Raw genomic sequence first — 23,669 nt, 5'->3', positions numbered from 1 at the left:
ATGTTCCGATGCATCATCTTGTGATCATTTCAAACATACTTGTTTCTGTGTTTTTGGCCACATTGAAGATGGAGCGCCGAGAGTCCACCAGTAATCTGTAGTAGCCAGCAGTCAAACAGGCCAGATTCATTGCATCAACAGACTCCATTAAGAGAGTGATGGGCTGTGAAGGAGGCAGATAAGCAGATGACAATGGGCGCAAAATAGATGGAAATACAGGGCTGTAGAGTAACGTTACTATGACTGCCAAACAGACTTGGTATTGTAACTGTGAAACCATAGAAAATATCCACAAAGCCAGTCAGCAAAGGTTTTATTTTTAAAAAGAAGAGGGTTTGTTAACCTTTACGTCCAGAACATGTAGTTCCACTCTAACCCTCTTCTCATCTTCGGTGTACATCTCAATGCGGTTGACATGACTGAAATCAGCCAGAAGTGCCACCAGGTTTGTTTTGGTGTTAATCACATGGCTGATGCCATATTTGGGCCCCACCAGCAATGTCACTTCTGTGTGCTTCTCGCCTTGCTGTGAAAGGGAAGAGAGAGTCATCACATTTATCACTTTCTGCATACAAATGCACAACGTGTGAGTTTTTGTCACACCCTGTTACATATATTGTGAGAAGAGGGTTTCACTTACAATTAGTGTGGATTTAAAGACCCGTCCTCCGTACAGCCTCAAATCACTGAGATACTTCAGATAATGGACCTTTGCCTGCAAGGCAGTCAGCTGGAATGGTGGGGAGGGGGGGGGGGGCAGAAAGGATGAGACACAAGCTAAAATTATTGAAACCAGGTATTCGCATATATTCACATATTTATATCAAATATAATGTGTTCAGAAGGGTAAAAAAAAAAGAAAAAAAAAAGAGTGCGACATTGTCTGTTCAAGCAACCACCCAGCATTTTAAAACCGAACACTCCACTGGGTGGTAGTAAAGAGTCTTTCCTTTAGATGAAGTGAAAAGCAAAGAGAGAGATGAAGAGACCTAACAAATACAAAGAGGGGAAGAAAGCACAAGGACTCTACCTTTTTACCAGGCGGCACCAGGTTCTGGTTGGTTTTAAGGATGTGAGTGAGGGCTTTTTTGATGTTCTTCTCTTTCATGCTAGACAGCACTGCAGGAGGCAGGAACAACGCCAGACCCCACTCCTTCCTGCAGACGCACAATTCATAAAAATTAGAGAAGGTCACTCAATCCCTATGAAAAACAGTCAAGTCATCACTCTTGAAAGCTGATCGATTTACTTCACCCAGAGGTGGTACATTGATTAACAGAGAGTGTACAATCAGAATCATTAAGTAACCAGTAAGGATATATCTTCTGGCATTGCAGTGACAATCCTAGTGAGATCATTGTTTATTGTATGAGAGCATTCTGGACTTAGCAACCAAACAACAAAATGAATCTACAGTTACACGGCACAGTGTGAAATCCAATCTACTTACTCAATATACTTGAGGGAAACTTTCTGGGACTGCTTGGCATTGATGGTTAGAATATACATTTGCAGAGCAGCCAGATGGAGGGCCGTGTCGTATTTCAGCTCTGACCCAAATCTCTCCAATACCACATCATTACAGCTCTGAGGAGCCAGAGGATAAGAGGACAAGGAGGAGGTTACACTTCAGTTACCCTTCTTATCATGAAATGACAGGACAACAACACACCTACAGAAACCATGTGTTTTCTAAAGTCCTGACCAGGTCTGAGTTCTGAGGAGTTTTCAGATTAGCATTGTCTGGTTCTTTCACCATAAACTACATTGTATGATATCTTTATCTAGTGATATTCACCTGAACATAGAGGTACTCAAATGCTACTGCGTCTCTCCTCAGCAGTTCCACAGGATCCTTTGGGACAAAAGTGATTCGAAAAAAGCACTTCATCTTGTTTGACCCTGGCCTCTGTGTCACCTAGAGCAGAAGTCAGAAGATAAGAAGGGTCCCATTAGTAAAGTTTTTGCCTCGACAGCATATCTAACAACAAGCGCTTAGAAATTTTTCTCCAGCCATCGCCATCTTGACTGCCTGATGTGGCCGAACTCCCAAAAAACAAAAATGGGCAAAGAGGTGGAATGTGGATGCAGTTGAAGTGGACCAAATGTAGCCTACAGTCTCCTGTGACAGCAACACCAGCCCTTAATTACGGCCTTAATTTAAGCTTTAATACAATTTAAGTGGGCAAGTTGTCATTAAGGGTAATAAAGGTTAACATTTTTTTGTTGAAGGCAGTAAAGTGGGGCATTTTCACATGGGGGTCTTTGGGAATAGACTTGATTTTGGAGCCAGACTCAAGTGGCCATTCAAACTTAGTAAGCTTAGCTTAGCATAAAGACTGGAAGCAGGGGAAAACAGATGGTCTAACGCTATCCAAACATGAAAAAGAAAATCTATATAGCTAATTAGCATCATGTTTTATTTCTTTTTTTTTTTTTTTAAATCAATCTGTACAAACATGCAATATAAAAACAAAAAGTAGTGGCTTTTCAGATATGTATTCATCTTCTCTAACTCTTGGCAAGAAGAGAAATAAGCATATTTCCCAAAAATGGGCAAAATATAAATGTATTCATTCAGCCATTTGTCATGTATAAGAAGTCAAACTGATAAAGAGCCTGCAGTGTTGCTCCTGTTGTACTACAGCATGAATACAAAAATACTTGACTGTAACTGAAGACAAGTGTGTTATTCTTCCTCAGTTTTGTCACCAAGTCTATTATTTAACTGCCTCTCCCCTGTTTAGCAACACTCAAGAGCTGTCTTACCTGAGTTAGCATCTCCTGCTCATGCAGAAGCATGAGTTTGCTGGCAGACCCCTCAGCTCTTTGCTCCAGCATCAGAGAGAAGTGCTCGATGCTCTTAATGGATAGCTTTTCTTGAAGGGTCAAGATGACATCCTTTCACATAGACAAAGTGATTATAGTTAATACAATATGACAACCATGCAGATGCAGCAGCCTGCTCGGGCTCAGCTCAATGCCAAAATCATGAATCGTTTTCATGGCTGAACACATGCAGAAACATGAAATGAAACTATAATCAGAATTTCAACTGCAATAGAAAAAAAATTAAGGACGTGAATTGCTGACTGTTAGGAGACAGGTCCTCTGTGTTTACTTCTTTTTTTTCCTATACTTTCTGTGTGGGCTATTTTTACATTGGAGAGACAGTTGAAGGTGTGTTTATACAATGTGTGATAAAAGACATCACTACTGGAGCGTAGTTCGCCCGCTTCAGAAGGCGCTACTCAGACCACGCCACAGTCACACCGCTCCAGCCCATGGGCACCTGCACTATTGTTTTTTGAGGATCCATCCAACGTAAGCTGAACATAAGTTACACAACAAAGCTTGACACTCACATTAGCCGAGACCAGGGCAGGTGGGCCCCTGTCGGAGGAACGAGATAGGCTGCTACTGCCTGACTAACAGATTCCATTCATGTCTCAACTCTCAATACAAGAGATCTTGCACGATCAAACATGACTTTAGAGCAGGGTTGGGCAAACTTTTTCACTCAGGGGCCACATTGACTTTTAAAATTTGACAGACGGGCCAGGCCAGTACCAGATGCATACATATCAAACATAAACATAAAAAGGCATTGCAGTATTAACACTTACTGACTTTTAGTGGGAGCAATGTTGTTGATCACCCTTTTTTTGCAAGTGTATCGAAGTCTGGTGTTAGTTTTGTTGTGGCCATTCTCAGAACAGTTCTGAGGTGCTCATCACTCAGCTGGGATCTGTGTGGAGCTTTGTTGGTGCACATCATGCCTCAAAGTCTGTTCACAAACATACGGAGAGCCAAACAACACCAGCATCCTCTGTGCCATCTTCTGAATGTTTAGAAATGTGTCTGTGCTTAATGAAGCATACAAGTCATCCAGTTTTGAATAGTTGAATTTCTCCTTTAAGACACTGTCACATTGGAGATCAATCAGTTCTAACTGCATCTCCTCTGGTGCTGTTTCGGTGTCCTGTGTGAAGGGACATGACACCAGTTGAAGTGACTTGTCAATTTTTCCAAAAACAGAGAACCGGCGGCAGAATTTGTATGCGCAGGTCGTCGAGTGATTTTACTGTATTTTATCACATGTCGAGGGGCCTCTTTTAGCGTAGCCAATGTGGGGAAATGAGCGAATGACTTGTTTGCTCTTTTCTTTGAAAAAAAAGCTAGCTTGGTTTTGAATGCTCTGACATTTGTGTACATGGCATGCACAAACAGGTCTTTCCCTTGAAGCTTCGCGTTCAGCTCATTCATTTGTGTCAGTATGTCCACAGTAAAAGCTAAATCACAAAGCCAATCTGCAACACTCAGTTCAGGAAAATTGTCAGTTTTCTCAATTAGCTCCAAAAATGAAATAATCTCCTGTTTGAGCTCCCACACTCGTTGACATACTTTCCCCAAACTTAACCAGCGGACACTGGAGTGGTAAAGTAGGTCCTGGTGATCAGCGTCAGTTTTTTCAAGAAACATAATAAACTGCCAATGCTGAAGACCCCTCACTCGAATACAGTTAATGAGTTTCACAACGGGCTTCACTACATGGTCAAACTGCAGTAAAGATTTACACAGTGCTTCCTGGTGGATTATGCAGTGGAAAAAAATTACCTCCTCCTCAGGGTTGTCCTCTTTCACCCTGTCCTGGATTCTTTTGTGCAACCCAATGTTTTTTCATCGGATCGTCAGATATGACAGTGGTAACATTGGCGAGCGTACTCCATGGTAGCTTTTGATGACCCCTGGCACGCTGTCATACAAGTCCTTTCAGGGATTCCATGGCCAAAAACTCCTCTGTTATCTCAAAATTGTCACTAATCCCTCTGATAAAAAATCAAAAGCTGAGCGTTGTCCTTTATGTCATTACTTTCGTCCAGCGCCAAGGAATATAATGTAAATGACTTCGCTTTTTTGTTTAGCTCATTAGCTAAGTCTTCGTCAATGGGCTTAACGCGGCGAGTCACTGTACTGCATTATAAGCTCACATTTTCCAATTTGCTGTTGGGCACAAGATACCTGCTGTCTCTACCATACACTCCCCCAAAAAACTCCCCTTTGGAGAAAGGTTTGCTGGTCTTTGCCAATTTGAATGCCAGCAAATAACTTGCCTTCGTGCTTGATTCTTGGATAGCAGTTTGTCAGCAAATTAGCTGCCAACCTCTGAGCAGTAGCCGTCCGTTCTTGCGTGGACTGTTTGTTAGCATAATTACCATGCTTGGTAGTAAAGTGACGGCTTACGTTGTATTGCTTTAAAACCGCAGCGGTTTCTTGGCAAATAAGACACACAGCCTTAGACCGGACTTCCATGAAAATGTATTCAGTTGTCCATCTCTTATTAAACACTCGGCACTCACTGTCGACTTTTCTTTTCTTCGGCCCACTCACTGCTGTAGATGGGTTCAGAGCAGTGTAATTCACAGTTCAGTATTGAAAGTAATGACCTGTATGGCCAACATGATGACCTCGCTCCATCTGTTGGGGCGCCTGGCATTACAGTACAAGGTCAAATGAATGCAGTCATAGTTATGATAGTTATGATTTCTGTACCAATCTTCGACGGGCCGCATTAAAAGGACAAACGAGCCGGATGTGGCCCGCGGGTCGTAGTTTGCCCACCCCTGCTTTAGAGTAAACACACATTTTTGCTTTCCTGGGTCTAAACCGTAGAATCGGCCTTCTTGAAAAGTTGAATAAAGATGTAAACGAGTATAACTAGTTGAGAAAAAAAAGGGTTTGTGTTACCTAAACAGGAAATTCACAAAGAAAAAAGATAAAAAATATGGATGAAGTTATAGAGACTAAGGACTATGAAGAACATGAACTGCACATGTTACAGTGCAAGCTGGAGGTGATCTCTTCACAACCGTTACAGTTGTGGGTGAGTATATAACATGCTAGCAAGATATTGAAAGTCAATAACAGCTGACAAACGATAAATACTGTATCATTTGACGGTATGGTGTTAGTATGCTATCGTTCTTATGTGACTGCATCCTCAGTGTTTACCACTCAACAGGATATGAAAGTCCTCAATACTGAACATGTTTAATATTTGCAATTTGAAATCGTTGTTGCAAGAAAAGACCTCTTAGCAGATTGGGGGATAAAAAACACTCTTAATCTGCAGCTGTTCAGCTCACTCAAGGTTAGGACTAGTACTAAGAGCCATAGCTTTAAAGCCTTAGACAAAGCTAGTTTATAACACTGAGCATGTTCATGTTTCAATTCAGATAAGGTTCTGAAGGCCGAAGTGAAGAGAAGAGTTTGATCCTTTATAATGTGCAATGCAAGTTTGACTAACATTCAACATTTAAACTGAACACCACTTAAGATTATACAACTGCATTTCATAACGAGGCAAGGTTCTTTTTGGCATCTACCTTAATGGATGTGCTGCTGTCAAATTTAAATGATTTAGTCTGCCCGTTCTCCAGGTACACCTTCAGAACATTTGGCATAAAGAGAAGAGAGTTGTCCTTCACCGTTTCCTGAGGATGGAATAAGAATCATTTGATCAACAAATCTCACATTTTCTGATTGAAAGATGTTTGTATACTGTAGTTGAAGTGCATAGGAGGATTCTGTAATTATGGATACAATAATTGCACAATCAAGAATCCAATATTACACTTACACCTATTTAATTGCTTTATTGATACACTCTAATATCTGTACAGTAATTGTGAAACTACAACCAGGAGATGCTTAGCTTAGCTTAGCTTTGAAACTTGTAGCAGGAGGAAACGGCTACCAGCCAAGAAGTAGTCCAACATGTGACACACGTAAACTCACAACATGTCCTTTTTTCATGTTTTTTTTAAACGAATAATACATGACATGTAAGTAAGTGAGCTTTAAAAGGTGCTGGTAGAAAGATTGTTTTATTACCGTTGGACAGATCTAGGGCAAGCTGTTCCCCCCCTGCTAACAGCTCTTATGCTAAGCCAAGCTAAAGTTGCCTGGCTGTAGCTTCATGTATGAAAGATACTGTATGTATGGTATAGTGGCATCAAATCTCTCAGCAAGCAAGTAGATTATCATATTTCCCAAACTGTCAAACTGTTTTTTAAATCATGCATGTATCCCCTTTAATTTGATTTCTATGACAATTTTCATTGAGCTAAAACTGTAATGAAAGTAATACAATGTGACACTGATGCATCCTCTTAATAACCACTTTAGGGTTTTATGTATGAGGATCTCCTTTTTAGCTCAGAGGATGAGACTGACTGATAGTCTCCTTTCTTTGTGGTTGCTCTCTAAAAAAACCTCTTCTGTGTGACACATCTGAAAAATCGGGGAAGCTCTCTGTAAGAGTGTTCCCCTAGTTTCTGTCAATCTTACCCACATGCTCTATATTTCATCACAGTGATGAAAATAAATAAGAGCAGGAGGTGCATTTCTTGCTTATGTGTGTCTTCATTTTACCATTTTAACTCTGCGCTACTGTATGCTCACATTTAGAGTTCAAGTCTGCCACTGTCGTATCTTGTTCAGAACCTTGATGTGTACAGAATGAATCGGTGTCCAGTGTGACTTACAGGGACCTGGCCATTGACGATGACCTCTTCAGCGAAGCGGACCTTAACAGGATTAGTCTTTAACTTGGCCTTTTTGGCTGCGCTGATAAAGGCCGATTTGGGTGACTTTTAGAAGGAAAAAGGGAAGAAAAAAAAACAGATTCAAAGGACAATCAGCTCCTTTAGAGATGAGTCATGTATTTTTTCAGCTCCACACAATTCAAGGACATGTTCCCCTGAAACATGACAACCTCCCATTTCTCCACTCAGTGCTGATGCAATTAGGGAGGCTCTGTGTAAGCATAAGAAGGAGGACACCCTCACCGCTGGTGTGTCATTGAGGCTGCAATGAAATGCCTAGCAAAAAGAAGCAATTACAGGCTGTTTTATAATCTGGAATACTACACCCATGTTTTTCTGCAAATCAAATCCTGTTTTTTACCGATCATCATGATGAGCCTCTAAAACACCATGATACTGAATAAACTGATTAATTGATATGCACAATGAATGAATGTATTTAGACATTACTTTTTCAAGTTTAAGGTAATGTTGCATGTTAGACAGTGTACAGAGAATTATCAGATGGCACCCCTGAAAAACAGCATATTTGTTGTTTTCTGTGAACACGCACTTACGAGTTGATCTCCTTTTGGTGGGGAGCATAATTCACATTTCCACTGACACTTCCACTCATGTGAACTGCAAACAAAGGCCAAATATGTATATGCTCCTGGCACAGTGTGTTCGCAACCATATGGTGGTGCGTGACGCTAGTTAAAGTAGTTCATGTGAAAGGCTCATCCGAGGTCTTGTGAGGATCTGACAGCTGCAACATGAGGAGACTGAGACTTGAGCTCTCTTTGAGTTAGCGGGGTTCTCACATTCAGCTGATACAGTGCCAGAACAAACATATGGCATGATTAAAGATTGGCTTTCATTGAGTCAACAATGAGCTCCAAATCAGCTCCAAACACGCAAACAGCCTATTGGAATGTACTTGGTTTCATTCATACAAGATGGAGAAACTTACTGGGTACGGCTGAACCACGCTCAACAATATGGACTCCTTGCAGCACCTGCGAGACAGAAAAAGTGTTCTTATCCAGTTCTTATGCAGTTATTTTCCCCCGGTTATTGTTAATAGGACATCATTGTGGACGGTAGCATAAGGAACATTGTGTCCAATTGATGCTCCAGCCCTGTCTTGCCTCCATAGTGCAGAGTTTTACTGCAGACACCGAGCTTGTTGGGCCACAGGAGCTGTGAAGAAGCCACGTGGGCACTTTTCCCCCTTACTAATGTACAATTAACAGACTGCCGCACAGGTCGTATGAGGATCAAACACTCACAGCCAGCCACTCAGCTGTGTCAATGATATTAATTAAATTAGACGCATGAAAAAACAACACCAGCATACAGCTTAATCATGGTGACTAGAGCAGGTGGCTACAATAATGCACCATATATACCCTGAAGAAATATTTGGGTTCATAGCAAAAAAGGAAGAAAAAAAAAAGACTTATTTTTGATTGCAAGTTGAGGTATTTTTTTTCAAATCTGTGGACATCTACAATATGTCCATTAACAGTAAACCGTGAGAAGTACTTTTTTTAGAAAAGTGAGCTACAGTGCCTATATAAAGTATTATACTTGAAGTGTTTGGAAATTTTGTATTGGATAACAGGCATTGAATCGTGCCATTTTGACATCTTCTTGTCATGGTGTACAATACAACACAGATTGAGAAACTCCAGACACAGATGTATTTATACTATTGATTGAAACTACTTGACTGAACAGGTTTAACGCATGTGACTTCACCATTGGTGTGCCTAATTTATGGGGTGAATACCTATGCAAACGTATTTTATATTTGTAATCTATTTAGATGAACTAATTTTATTTAGATGAACTAATTTTCATTTCTGTCGGATCAGTGTAAAAAGTCATTAAAGGGGATATACGGTAATGTCCAAGTTCACTCTTTTTATTGTTTTTTACTAGAACATGTTAACCTGCTTTAATGTGAAAAAAACATATTATTTTTCTCATACTGTCTGACTATACCTGTATTCTCTCTGTCTGAAACGCTACATTTTAGCGCCTGTCTCTTTAAGCCCTGCTCCCAAAAAAGTCTGCTCTAATTGGTGAGCATTTCCAGGTCTTGGCGTCTCTGCACTGTACTTGCAATTGGGGAATGACTGTAATGGCACTGTAGTGGCACTTTCTACCTATATATATTTGGATGTTCTGGAGGTTTGTTCAGTTTGTGCATATGAGCTGTGTATTTTTCTGTGCATTGCGTGTTTTGATGCTTTCTCAGTAAAAGACCTGTAAATCTATTTTTACAATAAGGAACATTCAAATCTACAGTGATGCAATGTTGTGAGACAATAAAATATGAAACAGGTGAATACATTTCATAGACACTACAATTATCAACAGGTCCAACAGCAGGTAAATGACATCTCACCTTAGTGTTTTGTCATACCTTACAAGGTCAATAACCCTCTCCCTGGGTGCTGAACTGACCGGCTCATCGTTAATCATGATGATCTCGTCTCCTGGGATCAGCTTGCCTTCTGATGGACCCCCTGCCAACACACACCGAACATGGGTTAAGTGGTACAAGCTGTGTGTTCACATTAATGCATTTTTTTTTCTTGGTTTCCTGTCTTATGACTTAAGCCTCTAATGAATGCTTAATCACTGAGCGCTGTTAAAATGAATGAATCATCCACGTGAACTACAACTTGGGTGGGTTTTCCTCTCTCCTTTCTGGCTTCTTTTTTTTTTTTAGAAGGATTTCATCTGCTTCAGGGAATGTCTTGATATTGGCCATGGAGCGGATGAGTCACTGTTATATTAAAGTTCACTGTACAGCTGGGGCACTTTACCTGGTGTGACTGAGCGGACCACCACAGGTTTTTCACTGCCTGCCACAAATCCAAAGCCAAGCACTGGGTCTCGTCTCATCTCCACCTTCCGGGGCGCTGGTGGCACAAACCTGTCCCCGTCCAGGCGAACCTCCTCCAGGGAGCTGCTCTGGGAGACGTGGCTGTGGGAAGGATAGGGAATGAACAAATAGGAAAGCACTTATGCATTTACAACAGAAATGTAAAATTTCACTTTTATAAATTCCAATAGTAGAAGAATATAAAAATGTTAATGTTGTATTGAAATTACACCATTACACCACATGAGTGATATATTTGATTTTGAATATTGGTACACATTAAACATGTGAAAGAATAAGTGGATTTGGATTTTAAGAAGTTATGACGCTAAATATGCAACAATTTGGACTTCAGGTGAAACAATTAATTGATAAATCAATAAGTTGATGACTCACATTATTCATTGTTTAATTTGAAAAATATTATGTGGTTGTGAGGATATGCTGCTGTTAAACAGTACTTGTAACTCCTACTGTATAGAAAATGGTTGTTTACCTTTACCTAAATCCCCAAAATGTTTGAAGCAAGGTATTGTCTTGAAATAAGGAACTAGAGCAATGCTGCAAAAATAGAAAATGTGGGCGATGGTAATCAAGCTCCAATGTTTGTATTCTCACATTGCAGAAATCCACTGTGTGCTTTACCAAGGAGCAGTGACAGTTTTCTGTAGTACTCACACTGTTATATGTTACAGAATAGGCCTCTGCTTTAAAGAGGTAGAGTGTCATGCTGTTGAAACCTCTTGCCTACCTGAGTTTAAGATTCGCTATCTTTACGACTTGTAAGAATCCTGCATCAATAGTTGGCTGCAAACCAAGGCGGTAGGGTTTGCAGCTCGTCCGTTTTTGCAACATAATCCTTATTCTCTTCTTGAGCTCAAAAAATGATGATGAAACTGAATGTAGCTTTCACATATTCCATGATGAGAGTTTCTCCACTTTCTCTGGCTGCAAAGGCAGCAACAACAGCAGCTCCGCATGGGGCCAACAATGTTGGTTAATTAAAGCCGTGGGCAGACAGTGTGTAATTCACAGTTATTCTTGACACATGTACTGTTCACCACTAAATACTAACAATTATTCTTTCATGGCACAAAGTCACAGAGAGATCTGTCATTTGCAATCCCGATACTACAAAAAACATGTTCGACAAGATGCTCATAGCTCAGTTATTATCAAATCAGATTTTGGAGGAGGATTCAACAATTCTCTCCAAGAGATTTGAACTTAAAAAAATCCTGAAAATCTTTCATAAGAATGTAAAATACAGCTGCTAAACAGATAATGAAAGATGACAGGTGGTAATAAATTCTGTAAACATTGACGTTATAGCCATTTCTAGTAAAAACAGAGCTTTCTTAACCACACCGGTATAGCCAGTGGGGAAAAGACATTGCTGAGCCTTAAAATGAACCATTATCATGAACCATATTATACAATATATGACAAAGAGTACGCTCTAAATGAGCCAAATGGTCTCCTCTTTTGGGTTCAGACAATAAAACAAGAGCCTGATGTTTGATAAGCAGATGTAAGAGGAGCTTCAACAATCTATAGAAGGTAAACAACGGCATGATATCAGCTTAAGATATATATATATATATTTTGGGGATTGGTATTGTCTTTAATTTAAGAGCTGTACTTTATCACAATAATAAATTGTTAGTATGATCTTTGTGGAAAAACTTGTCTTTTTAACAGTAGGAAGTGTTTCTTTGTGTTAGAAAAGAATCCAGGAAATATTGTGCAAAATCTGACCAGCTGGCACACGGATGCTGGCAATGTTTTTATTTCAAAGGTCATTAAGTTAAAATTAAATACATACCTCAGAAATAATGTGCTGTTCAGTTAAGTTCAGTTCAAGGAGGAAAGTATTGAACTAAACTCCAGTGCATTCGGCAATCAACTTGCATGGACTGCCTCTCAATATGGACTTAAACTCCGGGTTTGCTAACTGCATTGTTGTTTTATATGGACTGTTATCATGCTACTGCAGAGGTTCGGTGCTATTTTGAGGAATATTAGGGCACACTCACACTGTCCATCCGTACCGTGCCCAAGCATGTTTCACGGCTAAGGTCTAGTTCGTTTGACCAGTGTGACCAATTGTTGTACGCTTGCCGGCCAAGGACCGTTTGAGAGAGGTGGGCTTTTGTAAAGCACGTTTGCACATGTACGAGTGTGCGCATGTGTTCGAGCACGAGGCCTACGGCAGTTCTGACGTCATTTGATGTTTGCCTGTTCAGACATAGAAAAAAGAAGGACGGATCATGTGCGGACATTTAAATCAATGGCGGTGAAAGGTTCACGTTGGTGTGATGCGGAGGTGGAGTGTTTACAGCAGATTTGGTCGGATGAAAATATTCAAAAGCAGTTGGACAAGATTTTACAAAAACTCTGAGGTCTATGGAAAGATTTGTTTACACCAGAATTGTACTTCAAACAACAAATTCCTCAAAAGTAATGTGCTACCGATTCAGTTCAAACAATAATACTTCCATCCATCCATTATTTGTAACCATTTTTCCCGGGTTGTGGGGGCTGAAGCTGATCCCAGCTGACACTGGGCGTGAGGCGGGGTACACCCTTGTCAGAATGCAAGACTATCACAGGGCTTAGAGACAGACAGCCATCCATGCGCCCATTCACACCTACGGGCAATTTAGAGTCACCAGTTAGCCTTTATTAGGCTGGACACGGCAAGAACATGCAAACTCCACCACTGGAACCCAGAACGCTCTTGCTGTGAGGCGACATCGCTAACCGCTACACCACCGTGCAATTATACGTACAAGCTAAAATAAAATTTTCTGTGTGAATACTTAGCAATGCTCTCTTTTTCAGGAGCACCGTGATCAAACACACACCTGGAAGCTGCCGAGTACAACCACAGTCTGATCTGTATAAAAGTCTGTAAAGAGGGATTCAAAAAAATGGCAACCAAGAAACTTAGGACAAAAATACATAAACCTTATAGCTGGATTCTTGTGTTAGTTTTTTAATCACTGAATCTAAAATATCACAATGTGTAGGAAATGTTCAATAACTTATAACACACACACACACACACACACACATTGATAGATTTAATGCACATATTGTGCCTCAGCATTAGGGTTGAAAAACTATTAGAGTGACATCCTGAAAGTACAACTATAATGTATATAAAAGGAAGGCATACGATGAACAGAGTAACAAAGAGCTAAATTCCAAAGCCATTAAAAAACAATTTTGCACATCCATTTAAAAATTAATTCAATTAGTCATAGGAACACAGAAGGGCAGGCAGAAAGGCTGGCAACAGTATGTGCAAACCCTGCAGTAACGACTTAAAAGGTGGAGCTAATTGAGAACAATGAGCTGAGTGTCCCCGAGGTCAATGAAGGAAATAACACTCATTCCATCATCTTATGTATAAGAAATCCCGTTTGTGTCAAATATATTACAGTACTTTTGGTTTCCTGGTGGCTCATTTGACTAATTTCCATGTAAAAATAATAACTTGCCCTGGAATTTGTTATTATATTTCTCTGACATGAAAGCGGCAGGAGGTGTGTTTTTTTATTGAACAAGACGGCATAAAAATGTTAGGTTGGGAAATGCTATTAACACGTTAACAAATAAATACATAGCAAATACCTATTTAATTGTATCATTTAAATGCAACAGGCATTTGGAATCAACCACCAGTTTCTAAACATATAAGTTAAATATCTGATAATAATTAAACATTCAAGTCCATAATTATTTCAGTTGCACACTAAAACCTCCATACAAAAGAGACAATAAGTGTTTATCTTTTCGGTTTTCCCCCCACATTCTTTAAAAGGAACATATTAGATTCCAATGCATCTTTACACGACACACGTTGTCCTCACTCTTGTCACCCCAACATTAAAAGAGGGAATTTGCTTGAGTATTTTGACAGAAATTCTACAACAACTCATAACAACAATTACCACACAATAAACTCTATCACTTTACATTACTGAAGGTCCTTCTGAGACACATTTAGTTTGGATTTATGTGTCAGTTTTATCTCAAATGACAAACTCAACAGATTGTGCACAAATCCAAACCATATGGACCTGTGCATTCAGGAAGAGTACGCTCTCCTCCCCTGCACGGCCACCTGCTAAACATGGCTGGATTCCCATTGTGCAGACAGTCATGCATCTAATGGTCCCTAATCATACTCATTAGCTGCTAGTGTAGCTCCACAACGCTCTATACAGCGATAAGAAGCCACACTGTAAGCTGTACAGTTACCACGATGAAGAAAAATGAGCGGTAAGAAATGCTGGCCTGACTGTCACTGTACAAAGACTATTATTAATCTTGTTTCTTTGAGCATATTTTTGGGCAAAGTGGAGTCATTACCAAAAGCAATACCCTCTTACTCTTGTTCTGAAAGGCTGCTTTGACATGGCTTTATATTTATCCTGCCTGGAACAGAACCTTGCATTTTAAATTATGCAATCACAGCCAATTTGTATAGCCATTTTTGTTTTTTGCTGCATCACTCTGTCTTTTAGGGGACTGGCTACAGTGAATTTTTTAAACCTCCAAAATGGAAAATGTAGCTTTGTCTGTTAAAAGTGGTTTAATGGAGTCCATTTAAGTACTTATGGAACCACTGGTCATTTCCCTTTGACATCTTTGTGTACGGTGAAAAGAAACTGCCATCCTGCCATCTCAAGCTTATAGTCTTGACGAAGTAGAAGTTAAAACAGCCATTTTCTATTTATCTACTCTGATCAATCAATTAACAAACGATTTGAACAATCCTCCAGAATACAGTCACAGCAGTCTCTAAACTCCATCTATGTTAAATACCGTGTGCCACAGTATAAATGTTAAATAGCTACTGCTTTATTCATGTGCACCTGCCATGCAGACTAGACATGTGTTCCACTGAGAAATACAACAATTTAGTATAGCACCCTGGAGCCTTGACAAAATCAGATGACCAGGGACAGTCACAGGGATGGACATTTGATTATTCATGAGTCCTCCTCAAATTTAGAAAGCTAAAGCTGGAGCCAAAACAGCCTCCATGATCTGCCTCATCCAGACACACTCTCTGCATCCAGCACTTTCACTGCTCCTTACTTCTTATATAACTCCTCTGGCATCACGCTTCGCCTGCTGTAACCCATGTGTGACAAGTGCTCACCTCCTAAGCCGTATACCAGACGAATAAACACATTTTTTCACATTATAAAAATGCATCTAGGACACAAACACTACTATGCACATTGTTGAATTGTATAATAAATGGTAAATGAGAATAAGTTACACATTTATGTTAAGTGAAAGCAGAAAACATTTATTAAAAAACAATCATTCATGGATTTCGTAAATGAAACAATATTTTTAGATCTAGTATAAAAGCTTATTACACATCTCATGAAAAATAGCAAAGTCCAGCCGAATGAACAGCATGGATGAAACAACTCACTTGTTACTGAAATATATAAAGAACTAATGCATAGTTTCTTTTTACCTGCCTGTACAGATATCCAGCAGTGCCAATTACGCTGTCACACTATAACCCAGCATCCTCTGGGGAACGCGTAGACTCTCAGATTAACACATGCCCCCTCACAGGTGAATTTCTTCCTCAGTGGCAGCATACACACACACTCTCATAAGCCCTCTTCTGCATTTGGGAGACTGCACGAGGAGTGTTGTGGGTGTGTGAGAGTGTGAGAGAGAGTGAGAGTAGGCAGAGTGTGCGCAGCAGCGCAGGGAACAGAGAATCAGTATTCCGAACGCACAGATGGAGACAGTGTGGAGGCAGTGACGTGGCTGGAATAATCACAGGTTGGCAAAGCGTCTGAAACATCTGGGACAGAGAAAGCTCCCCCTCTGTGTCTTTAAACACAGGGCACTTACTTGATGTAGCAGTCACGCCCCTCTCTATTGGTGCCCATGTCCCATCCATTTGGGGGTCCCTGTGAAGAACTCCAGGTCCCTGATGGGGGCGGCCAGCCTGAGGATTTGGTCCTGTGGCTGTGGAGAAAGAAAGGGGATGAAAAATTAAGCATTTAAGCACTTTAAATCACAATGTGCGGTTTCATAAAAACCTACTTGCATTATACCTGTTTTATCAAGCTCCAAGGTTATATGATAAATCAGTTAATTCTCCAAAATATTTGTCATAGAAGTATTTAAGTCATAACAAAAAATAGATGAGCTGTGGGCTGATATGAAAGCAATTCAAGTGATAAGAGAATGTCTGATCCCAGCGTGATAAACAATGTTCCATAGCCACAGTTCACTCAGCGAATACAAATCAAATTAATTACGTAAGCTAGACACACAGGCGGAGTTGTCATGCCTCAGTCTTGTGCTTTGAGAGGCATGAAATTGGTTTTATTTCTAGATGTCAGCATGTTCTTTATTAAAGAAGCCCAGAGGAATTTTCTTATAAAGTGGATATTTGATTCGCTCAATGCCGTGACGATTTGATAAAGTTTATCAGAGAACAGAACCAGCTAAAACCATCGTTCACAAAACAATTGCAGTCTATTGTGTGCGACCGCGCCTCTCTAAATCAAGATTTTCTGATTCTACCAACAAAACCCAGTTCTGCATAGCCTCTTCCTGTGCTACAAGTTGGCAAAATGCAGGTATCCGGACGAACTGTAATTGGCTAAAATGTTTTCATGTGTCTTTTTGTCCTCCCTTTATCTCTGTCTTTGTGTCTGCACACTGGTGATGCTATGAAAGCGGTGGCAGTAAGTTATGTCACTTCAAAGGCTTGTCTGCCGTGTAACAGGGCTCTTCACATTCATTATTCAAAGCTCCTCTTTCTTTCCCTCTAACTGTTTCCCCAGTTACTGTACCGATGATAATAAATTGTGTGCAGGGGGGTCGCGTATGCATGAGGGTTTGTGAGTAAGTGTGGGTGTGTCCGTCTGTATGGGTGCACGTGCCCAGTTCATGAGGTATAAATAAAATATTGCCAACTCATCAGCACAGTGCATAAGCTGAGAGAAAGGTTAAAACATACTTTAAAGCTACTCAGCGCAAGAGTTAGGAGCTTGGTTACAAAATAATGCAACCTAAGCTTCAGTGTATTCTGGGGTGACTTCAACTAATCAACAAAACCACATAAGTGCTACAGGATGCATTAAATCATAACTAATTCATAAAAGAGCACGTACTTTAGATGAAAACATTTTTTTTTTTCTTTTGTGCACTACCTTTTAAGTTTTGCTCTGAACACAGGGAGCAATCTTTCCTTATTTCTCAATACAGTGGTGCGTTTGGGGGATATTAGTGTTTCCACATAGATATGGATTTTTTTTGACCTACAGTGCATTAGCTGGGAGAGGCCTCGATGGTGTATATTTAGAACACATTTCCTGCAGCTGAAATGATGTGTGTGGACACAACTGGATACTGTCTGACACTTTTGGAGCCATGTTCACCTCACTGATGAGTCCGACTTATACCCTCCATTTCAGCCCCTGGCATAAAGCTAACCTAATGTTAGCAAGAGCAGTGTTTGATGTCGCAGACTTACACATCTTAGTCGAGAGATGTAATGCATAAAAGGTCAAAGAATTGTAGCATATGGATATTAGTCTATAGTGATAGTATCTCTGCAGGATTACACCCTTGGCAATGGCATTTCTACAAAAGGTTGACAACATAATAAAGCATATAGTACTTACAGTTTCAGATGTTCTGCCTTCACAGTACGTTTCTGAACTGAGAATATCTACGAAATCCATTTCCTGTCCCTGAGCTACAATATGTCTGTTTTAACGGCACAGTCATAGATAATGTGATCTTTGATTTCTTTTGTCTACAGACGAGAGGTGCATCGTGCCATCGAGTCACAGCACTCCAGCTTACAGAGAGGCTGAAAAGGTTCAACCACTGGTGGACAGTGAAATTGATCTTCCTCAGCAAGCATTAATAAATTACGCCTGCACAGTGGGCAAGCCATGCTGCACAATTCATGAACAGTTACCCAAGAGTCAGAGGGAGGACAATTAGAACAAGAAGTTGAAAGCAAATGTAATTTCTCTCAGGGAAACCGCAAAATGCAAAGCGACTTTTTTATGTATATGTTTGAATTAAGCTTACTATTCAGCAGCAACCAAAAGACTCTTATAGTCATTAACAACAAAAGGAAAAGAAAAAAATTACTCATAGTTCATAAAAATGAATAAGTGCATTGCAACTACATGGAAGTCAAAGCCTTTGTTACCACAGCAACTAACATCAAGGTTGTATATCATCTAAATTGAAAGACTACAACACATCATATTCAGATACTTAATTTTTCTTTTTTTGATATATTTGTTAAGAAGAAAATTGTCTGTCATCCAACTTTATCAGTAGCTATAATTTGGAAGAGATTAGTTTAATTGTACTGTCTGTGACATGGGGGAAATATCACTTTTCAGTCCTTCATTAAAATTGCATGAACAATGTGATCCTTGCTTTATCACAGTAGTTCACTTTTACTTTCATCTCTCTGAATACATGCTAGTTGCAAAGAAGCGTTCTGGTGTGTTAAGGAGGCTGAAATGCTGTTAATGTAGGGAGTAACTATGCATTATAGACAAGCTGCAGCTAAGACAAGCACATTCCAACACAGACACTCAAGTTAGTTTAAATAATTTACATCGACAATCTCCATGAGGGTTGGCTATATGAAACCACCCTCTGGTGCCACATTCCTGCCATTACGCATACGGAGAATTAAACAAGTGTAGTTTTTCACCAGGTATTTAGAAATTGAATTTCTTTTCCTGCATGTCGTAAAACATTTTTACTGACATTAGCTTGCTCATTACCAGAGGAGAAAACTTTCCGATCATTTCCTTATTGGCTCTCACAGCTTTCCCAGCATGCACAGGTTGAGAGAAACAGGGAAATATCCCGTACCGGTTCATGGAGCCGTATTAATTAAAATGTTCCTTTACATATGCCATCATCAGTCAATCATCACATTATTCTATTCCAGTGCAGCGTGTTTGGTGTGTGTGACTGAATGTAGCTGAGAGCCAGTCTCATAGGAGCTAATGTATTAACAAGCTGTTTTCCAACTGTATGTCTGAGCAACGTTCAGCACAGTTTCTGCTGCATAAATACAAACTCAGACACATACTCAATACGTTCAAACTGTCACATACATTTCAAGATAGAATGATCAAAATCTTTGTGGATTTCTTGAATCCACTGCATGGCGTGGATATGTTATCAGCGGTAATTGTTGTGCTTGTCACTCGACTATCTCTGTTATTACCCATCAATGAATAAACACCCAACTCTTCACAAAGTCGAATAAAAATAAGAAGGTATTTTTTCAATCTTCTTGTGTGACAGGTTGCCAATTGTGACTTCAGATGCACAGTGTGGCGCTGAGTTAAACAGGGACTTTTATGCAGAGATAGGCCGCTAATGTGATTCTGTTTGGATATGAAATCTGTAAAGAGACAGCAGATGAGATGACCATCTCCTGGGAAGAGGCCAGGGAGTGGAGCAGAGCAGAGAAGTGGCTCAGACAGAGAGGAACCTCTCTGATTAAAGGCCTTATGCGTATGCCTCTGGTCCTGGTTCGACTGCCTCCATTATCCTGCTGTAGCCACAAAAGCACTGCCTTTTGTTTCAGACAGCATCTGCCCTTTACTTGACTTCTCTAGCCACCACATTGGTTCTAATCATCTGCTCAATATGGCAGCACGATAGAACATGGTGAAATCTGCTATTTGTTATTATTGTGAATATATTTAGTTTAACTATATAGTTACACTAAAGTGCTCAGTTTCATGCTACAGTTCTCGCCCATTATGCGACTTAAACACTCTTTTTTTGTGTTTGTTTGACACCAGATAAGGAAAACACTGCGTTTTCCTGATCATTTCCAGATATGCAAGGAACCACTTTCATAACCAAATCACACAGCCCGGATGACTAGAATTAGTACTTACACTCACTTAAGAACAGGAGTGTTTATTTTCCCCTTTATTCCAATTGAATATTGTATTTCTGTGTTTGTCTTTGAAAGCACTGATATTGTTGCCATGGGCAACTGCACTATCCTGAGCAGCTCTCTGGTGCCTCTATGCAGAAAGGGTTTTGGTTAGTTAATCTCCTTTGGGTGGGAATAAAACAGCATCTGGGAAACAGGCCACCTACAATGATCCTCCTGCTATTTTACAGTGAGTAAGTAAACCTCAAAGTCCCCCTGAATCTAGTTCACTTGTTAAACAGCAAAACACCATTATCTTAAAGAGTTATCACTCGGAATCTGATATAAAGCCTGCTGCTACACATGTACTGCAGAAATGAATTAAAAAAAATACATCTGTGTTTTCATAGTTTCCCCCTCTTTTGCTCCACAGTGCCCTTGGTAAAACATCAACCAAATACAGGGGTGAACTTACCCGGTGGACACTGAGCTAGACTTGGATTCTCCTTCACCTCATTGTGTTACTCTCTGCTTTTATGCTAAAAGCTCTAAAGGACAGCACAAATTAAATGGTTGCCTGAGACCTCGTCCACCAGCCAGCTGGCTCCCATTTCTGACCCTGAGCCATATTCTACTCTTTCCCTGAGAGCTTCTGATGTGAACGGCTAAGAATGACAGATCTTTTGGTCTTTGTGTACTCTGATGAACATTTAGGCTAATCAATTTGTGTCCAGACCAGTGATTTCCTGTGCAAAAAGTTTGCAGTCAAAACATGTCGAACAATGGAGGGCATAATAGATTTTTTGGGAGAAAAAAACAGCCAGGAATGAAATAACGTAGTTCAACTAAATTTCCTTAAAATATTCTTCCATATTATCCATGTCGAAATCTTGCCAATGCAATCCAGAAAAAAAAAGATTTTCACTCATGTTTAATGAACACATGAATCTTTTACATAGGGATGACTAAAAATAGTTGGATCATCACACAATAAAAAAATATCTAGACCTCTTTTGAATGCATGCAATGCAAGCATGCTGAGCAATCAACTACACATAGACACATTTTAGCAACCCTACTGAGTCCTGCAATCACTGTGATTGAGTGGTAATCGACACTTTCTTACATAAATGTGTGATGTTCATGCTCATTATCTCCACAGTGCTGTTGCCAACAAACCATTGAAAACATCCACAGGATGTACAGTATTAAAAGTGTAACAGCACTGACTTCCAGCTTAGTTGAGACAAAAAAAAGATCAAATAGAGCAGCTTTAACAACGCTGGTCAAATGGTTTAAACTTGCTTTTTCAGATACAAGAAGAGAGGGTGGGAATTAGTTATCAACAAAAGAACATCAAACATATGTTAAATGCTGAACACAACAAAGAATGAAGAAAGCGAAAGCAAGAGCACGCTTTTGTTTCTGACAGCAGACACGTCTTGAGCGCTGTGATGCAGAAAGAAAAGACAATGAGGGAAATGTTCCCTTTTTGAACATCTTTAAATACATACAGTGGGTTTCTCTGTAGCCTTAGCAAAACAGCATCCTGCTGACTTAAATTCCTGCTGGCAGCTGAGAGAGAGAAAGAACAAAAAATAAACAAACAGCCAGTGTAGCAGTGGTAACTTATAATTGGGGATAGCACTGTGTGGCATGATTAACACTGACATGATTCATTTATGCTGCTCCTTTGATCTTCTTTAAATATAAAGTTGACTCTGGGATGTGCACAAAACTTCCAGTGCACCTGTACTGCCCTGTGCTTGTACAAATGGCAATAAATCTCCTGGATCTTGAAAGGATGCAGTGATGTTTGTGGTCCACTGGGAGCTGCATCATAAATGCTGCCCTGGCGGGATACTAACTGGAAAACAATAATCCTATGATCTGATGGAAAGCCCCTACTACCTGCTTGCTTTCCTGCAGGAATGTTAAAAAAAGGAAGCTTTGATCTACATACAACAGGAAAAAACAATAGGTACAATAATATGCTTTATTGCTGCAGTAAATCGTTGTAATCTTTCTGTTTATTAAAAAAATGCCAATGCAGTCTGTTGATGACTCATAAGTAAAATGAAAAGCACTGAATGTGCATTATTGTGACACGTACAGTATCTGATTTATTAATTCCCATTTATAATCAGCTGTTCCCACAACCAGTGGTCTGTAGTATTTCTAAAGGAGCCAAATCCTCTGGGAGGATTACTGTCCACTGGGGCAGATCAACTCAATCTAGCACACCCATGGGTGCATAAGGTGAGGTGTCTGCTTTGGCAATTAATGCATTTCCCGAGACTATATACTTTACATACCACATACTTGCCATCAGTTCTTGTTAAAAATTACAAAAAATATGTATTTTCAATTTTTTCTTATAACAAAATTTGCCAAATGAAGAAAACTGAGAATAAGGATGTAAACTGCAATGTAGTGGGTTTTTCTCTAATTAATCTACGGTAAATATATTCATCTTCCTGTTCTGGCCATATGTATGTGAACTTGACCACTCATTTTAAATGACCACAGATATCTAATGATTCTAATGACCAAAGACAGATGTTTACATTATACTCCCACAATATGATATCTAAAAATGACTAACAACTCTACTCTGAAGTGGTATTCATTACCCGATTAATTTAAGATCTGAAACAAATGCAGTTTATCTCCTAGTGTTTCAGAACACGTATGGTTTCATGACACCACATAAAGCAACAAACCATGACTACTGTCTGCAGTGCAGTATAAAAAATGTATGAACTTAGATGCAGACAGTTTAGATGCATGAACCGCAACAGCTTTTGCATCCACCCCAAGTCCCCTCCATCTCACTTGCTCACTCATTTCACATCATACATGACTGCACAACTTGCTCTCTTGAGCAATCAATAACTCAGCATTTTTAATCACCCCCTTCCACATGTGATTCCCATGTCACTCTCTAAATCGTGCTTACATGAACATACAAAACACCACCTACTAGATAACAGCAGGCACATACAGTACATAGACAGGCAAATACACGGCAGCATCCCTCGGACTCACCCTGACAGCTTTGGCATCTTCACAAAGCTGAACACATCCATGTGTGCTGCAGACTGCAGTCAAATCTAAAAATCATCTACTTCACTCCGGCTCCATTGTCCCACACTGTCTTTGGCAACGAGGAATAAATAATTCAGGAGGAAAAAGTGGAGCTTCCATAAGTCAGGTGGAGCGATTAGTCCTGTTGTCTGAGCTTCTG

The 23,669-nt window shown here is 39.9% G+C and overlaps 1 protein-coding gene across 1 annotated transcript in view; it reads right to left on the bottom strand.

Moving 5' to 3' along the window:
- The window catches only part of LOC310952888 (FERM and PDZ domain-containing protein 4-like), a gene marked incomplete at both ends in the record, with an annotated part of 28,477 nt that extends 4,966 nt beyond the window's left edge, over positions 1-23,511 (bottom strand). Inside the window, 14 exons of the mRNA XM_083921723.1 lie at positions 40-163; positions 344-526; positions 641-730; positions 1,031-1,157; positions 1,451-1,587; positions 1,799-1,918; positions 2,770-2,901; positions 6,387-6,494; positions 7,548-7,652; positions 8,560-8,605; positions 10,003-10,123; positions 10,427-10,587; positions 16,384-16,500; positions 23,471-23,511. Of these exons, the coding sequence (XP_083777849.1) occupies positions 40-163; positions 344-526; positions 641-730; positions 1,031-1,157; positions 1,451-1,587; positions 1,799-1,918; positions 2,770-2,901; positions 6,387-6,494; positions 7,548-7,652; positions 8,560-8,605; positions 10,003-10,123; positions 10,427-10,587; positions 16,384-16,500; positions 23,471-23,511 (1,612 nt within the window). The remainder of the gene's footprint in view (positions 1-39; positions 164-343; positions 527-640; positions 731-1,030; positions 1,158-1,450; positions 1,588-1,798; positions 1,919-2,769; positions 2,902-6,386; positions 6,495-7,547; positions 7,653-8,559; positions 8,606-10,002; positions 10,124-10,426; positions 10,588-16,383; positions 16,501-23,470) is intronic.
- Positions 23,512-23,669: the final 158 nt, after the last annotated feature.

The sequence above is a fragment of the Echiichthys vipera genome, assembly GCF_963691815.1.
Source record: "Echiichthys vipera genome assembly, chromosome: 10".
Taxonomy (NCBI): Eukaryota; Metazoa; Chordata; class Actinopteri; order Perciformes; family Trachinidae; genus Echiichthys; species Echiichthys vipera.
The sequence above is the reverse complement of the archived record's forward strand: the minus strand, read 5'-3'. Positions and strand labels throughout refer to the sequence as shown.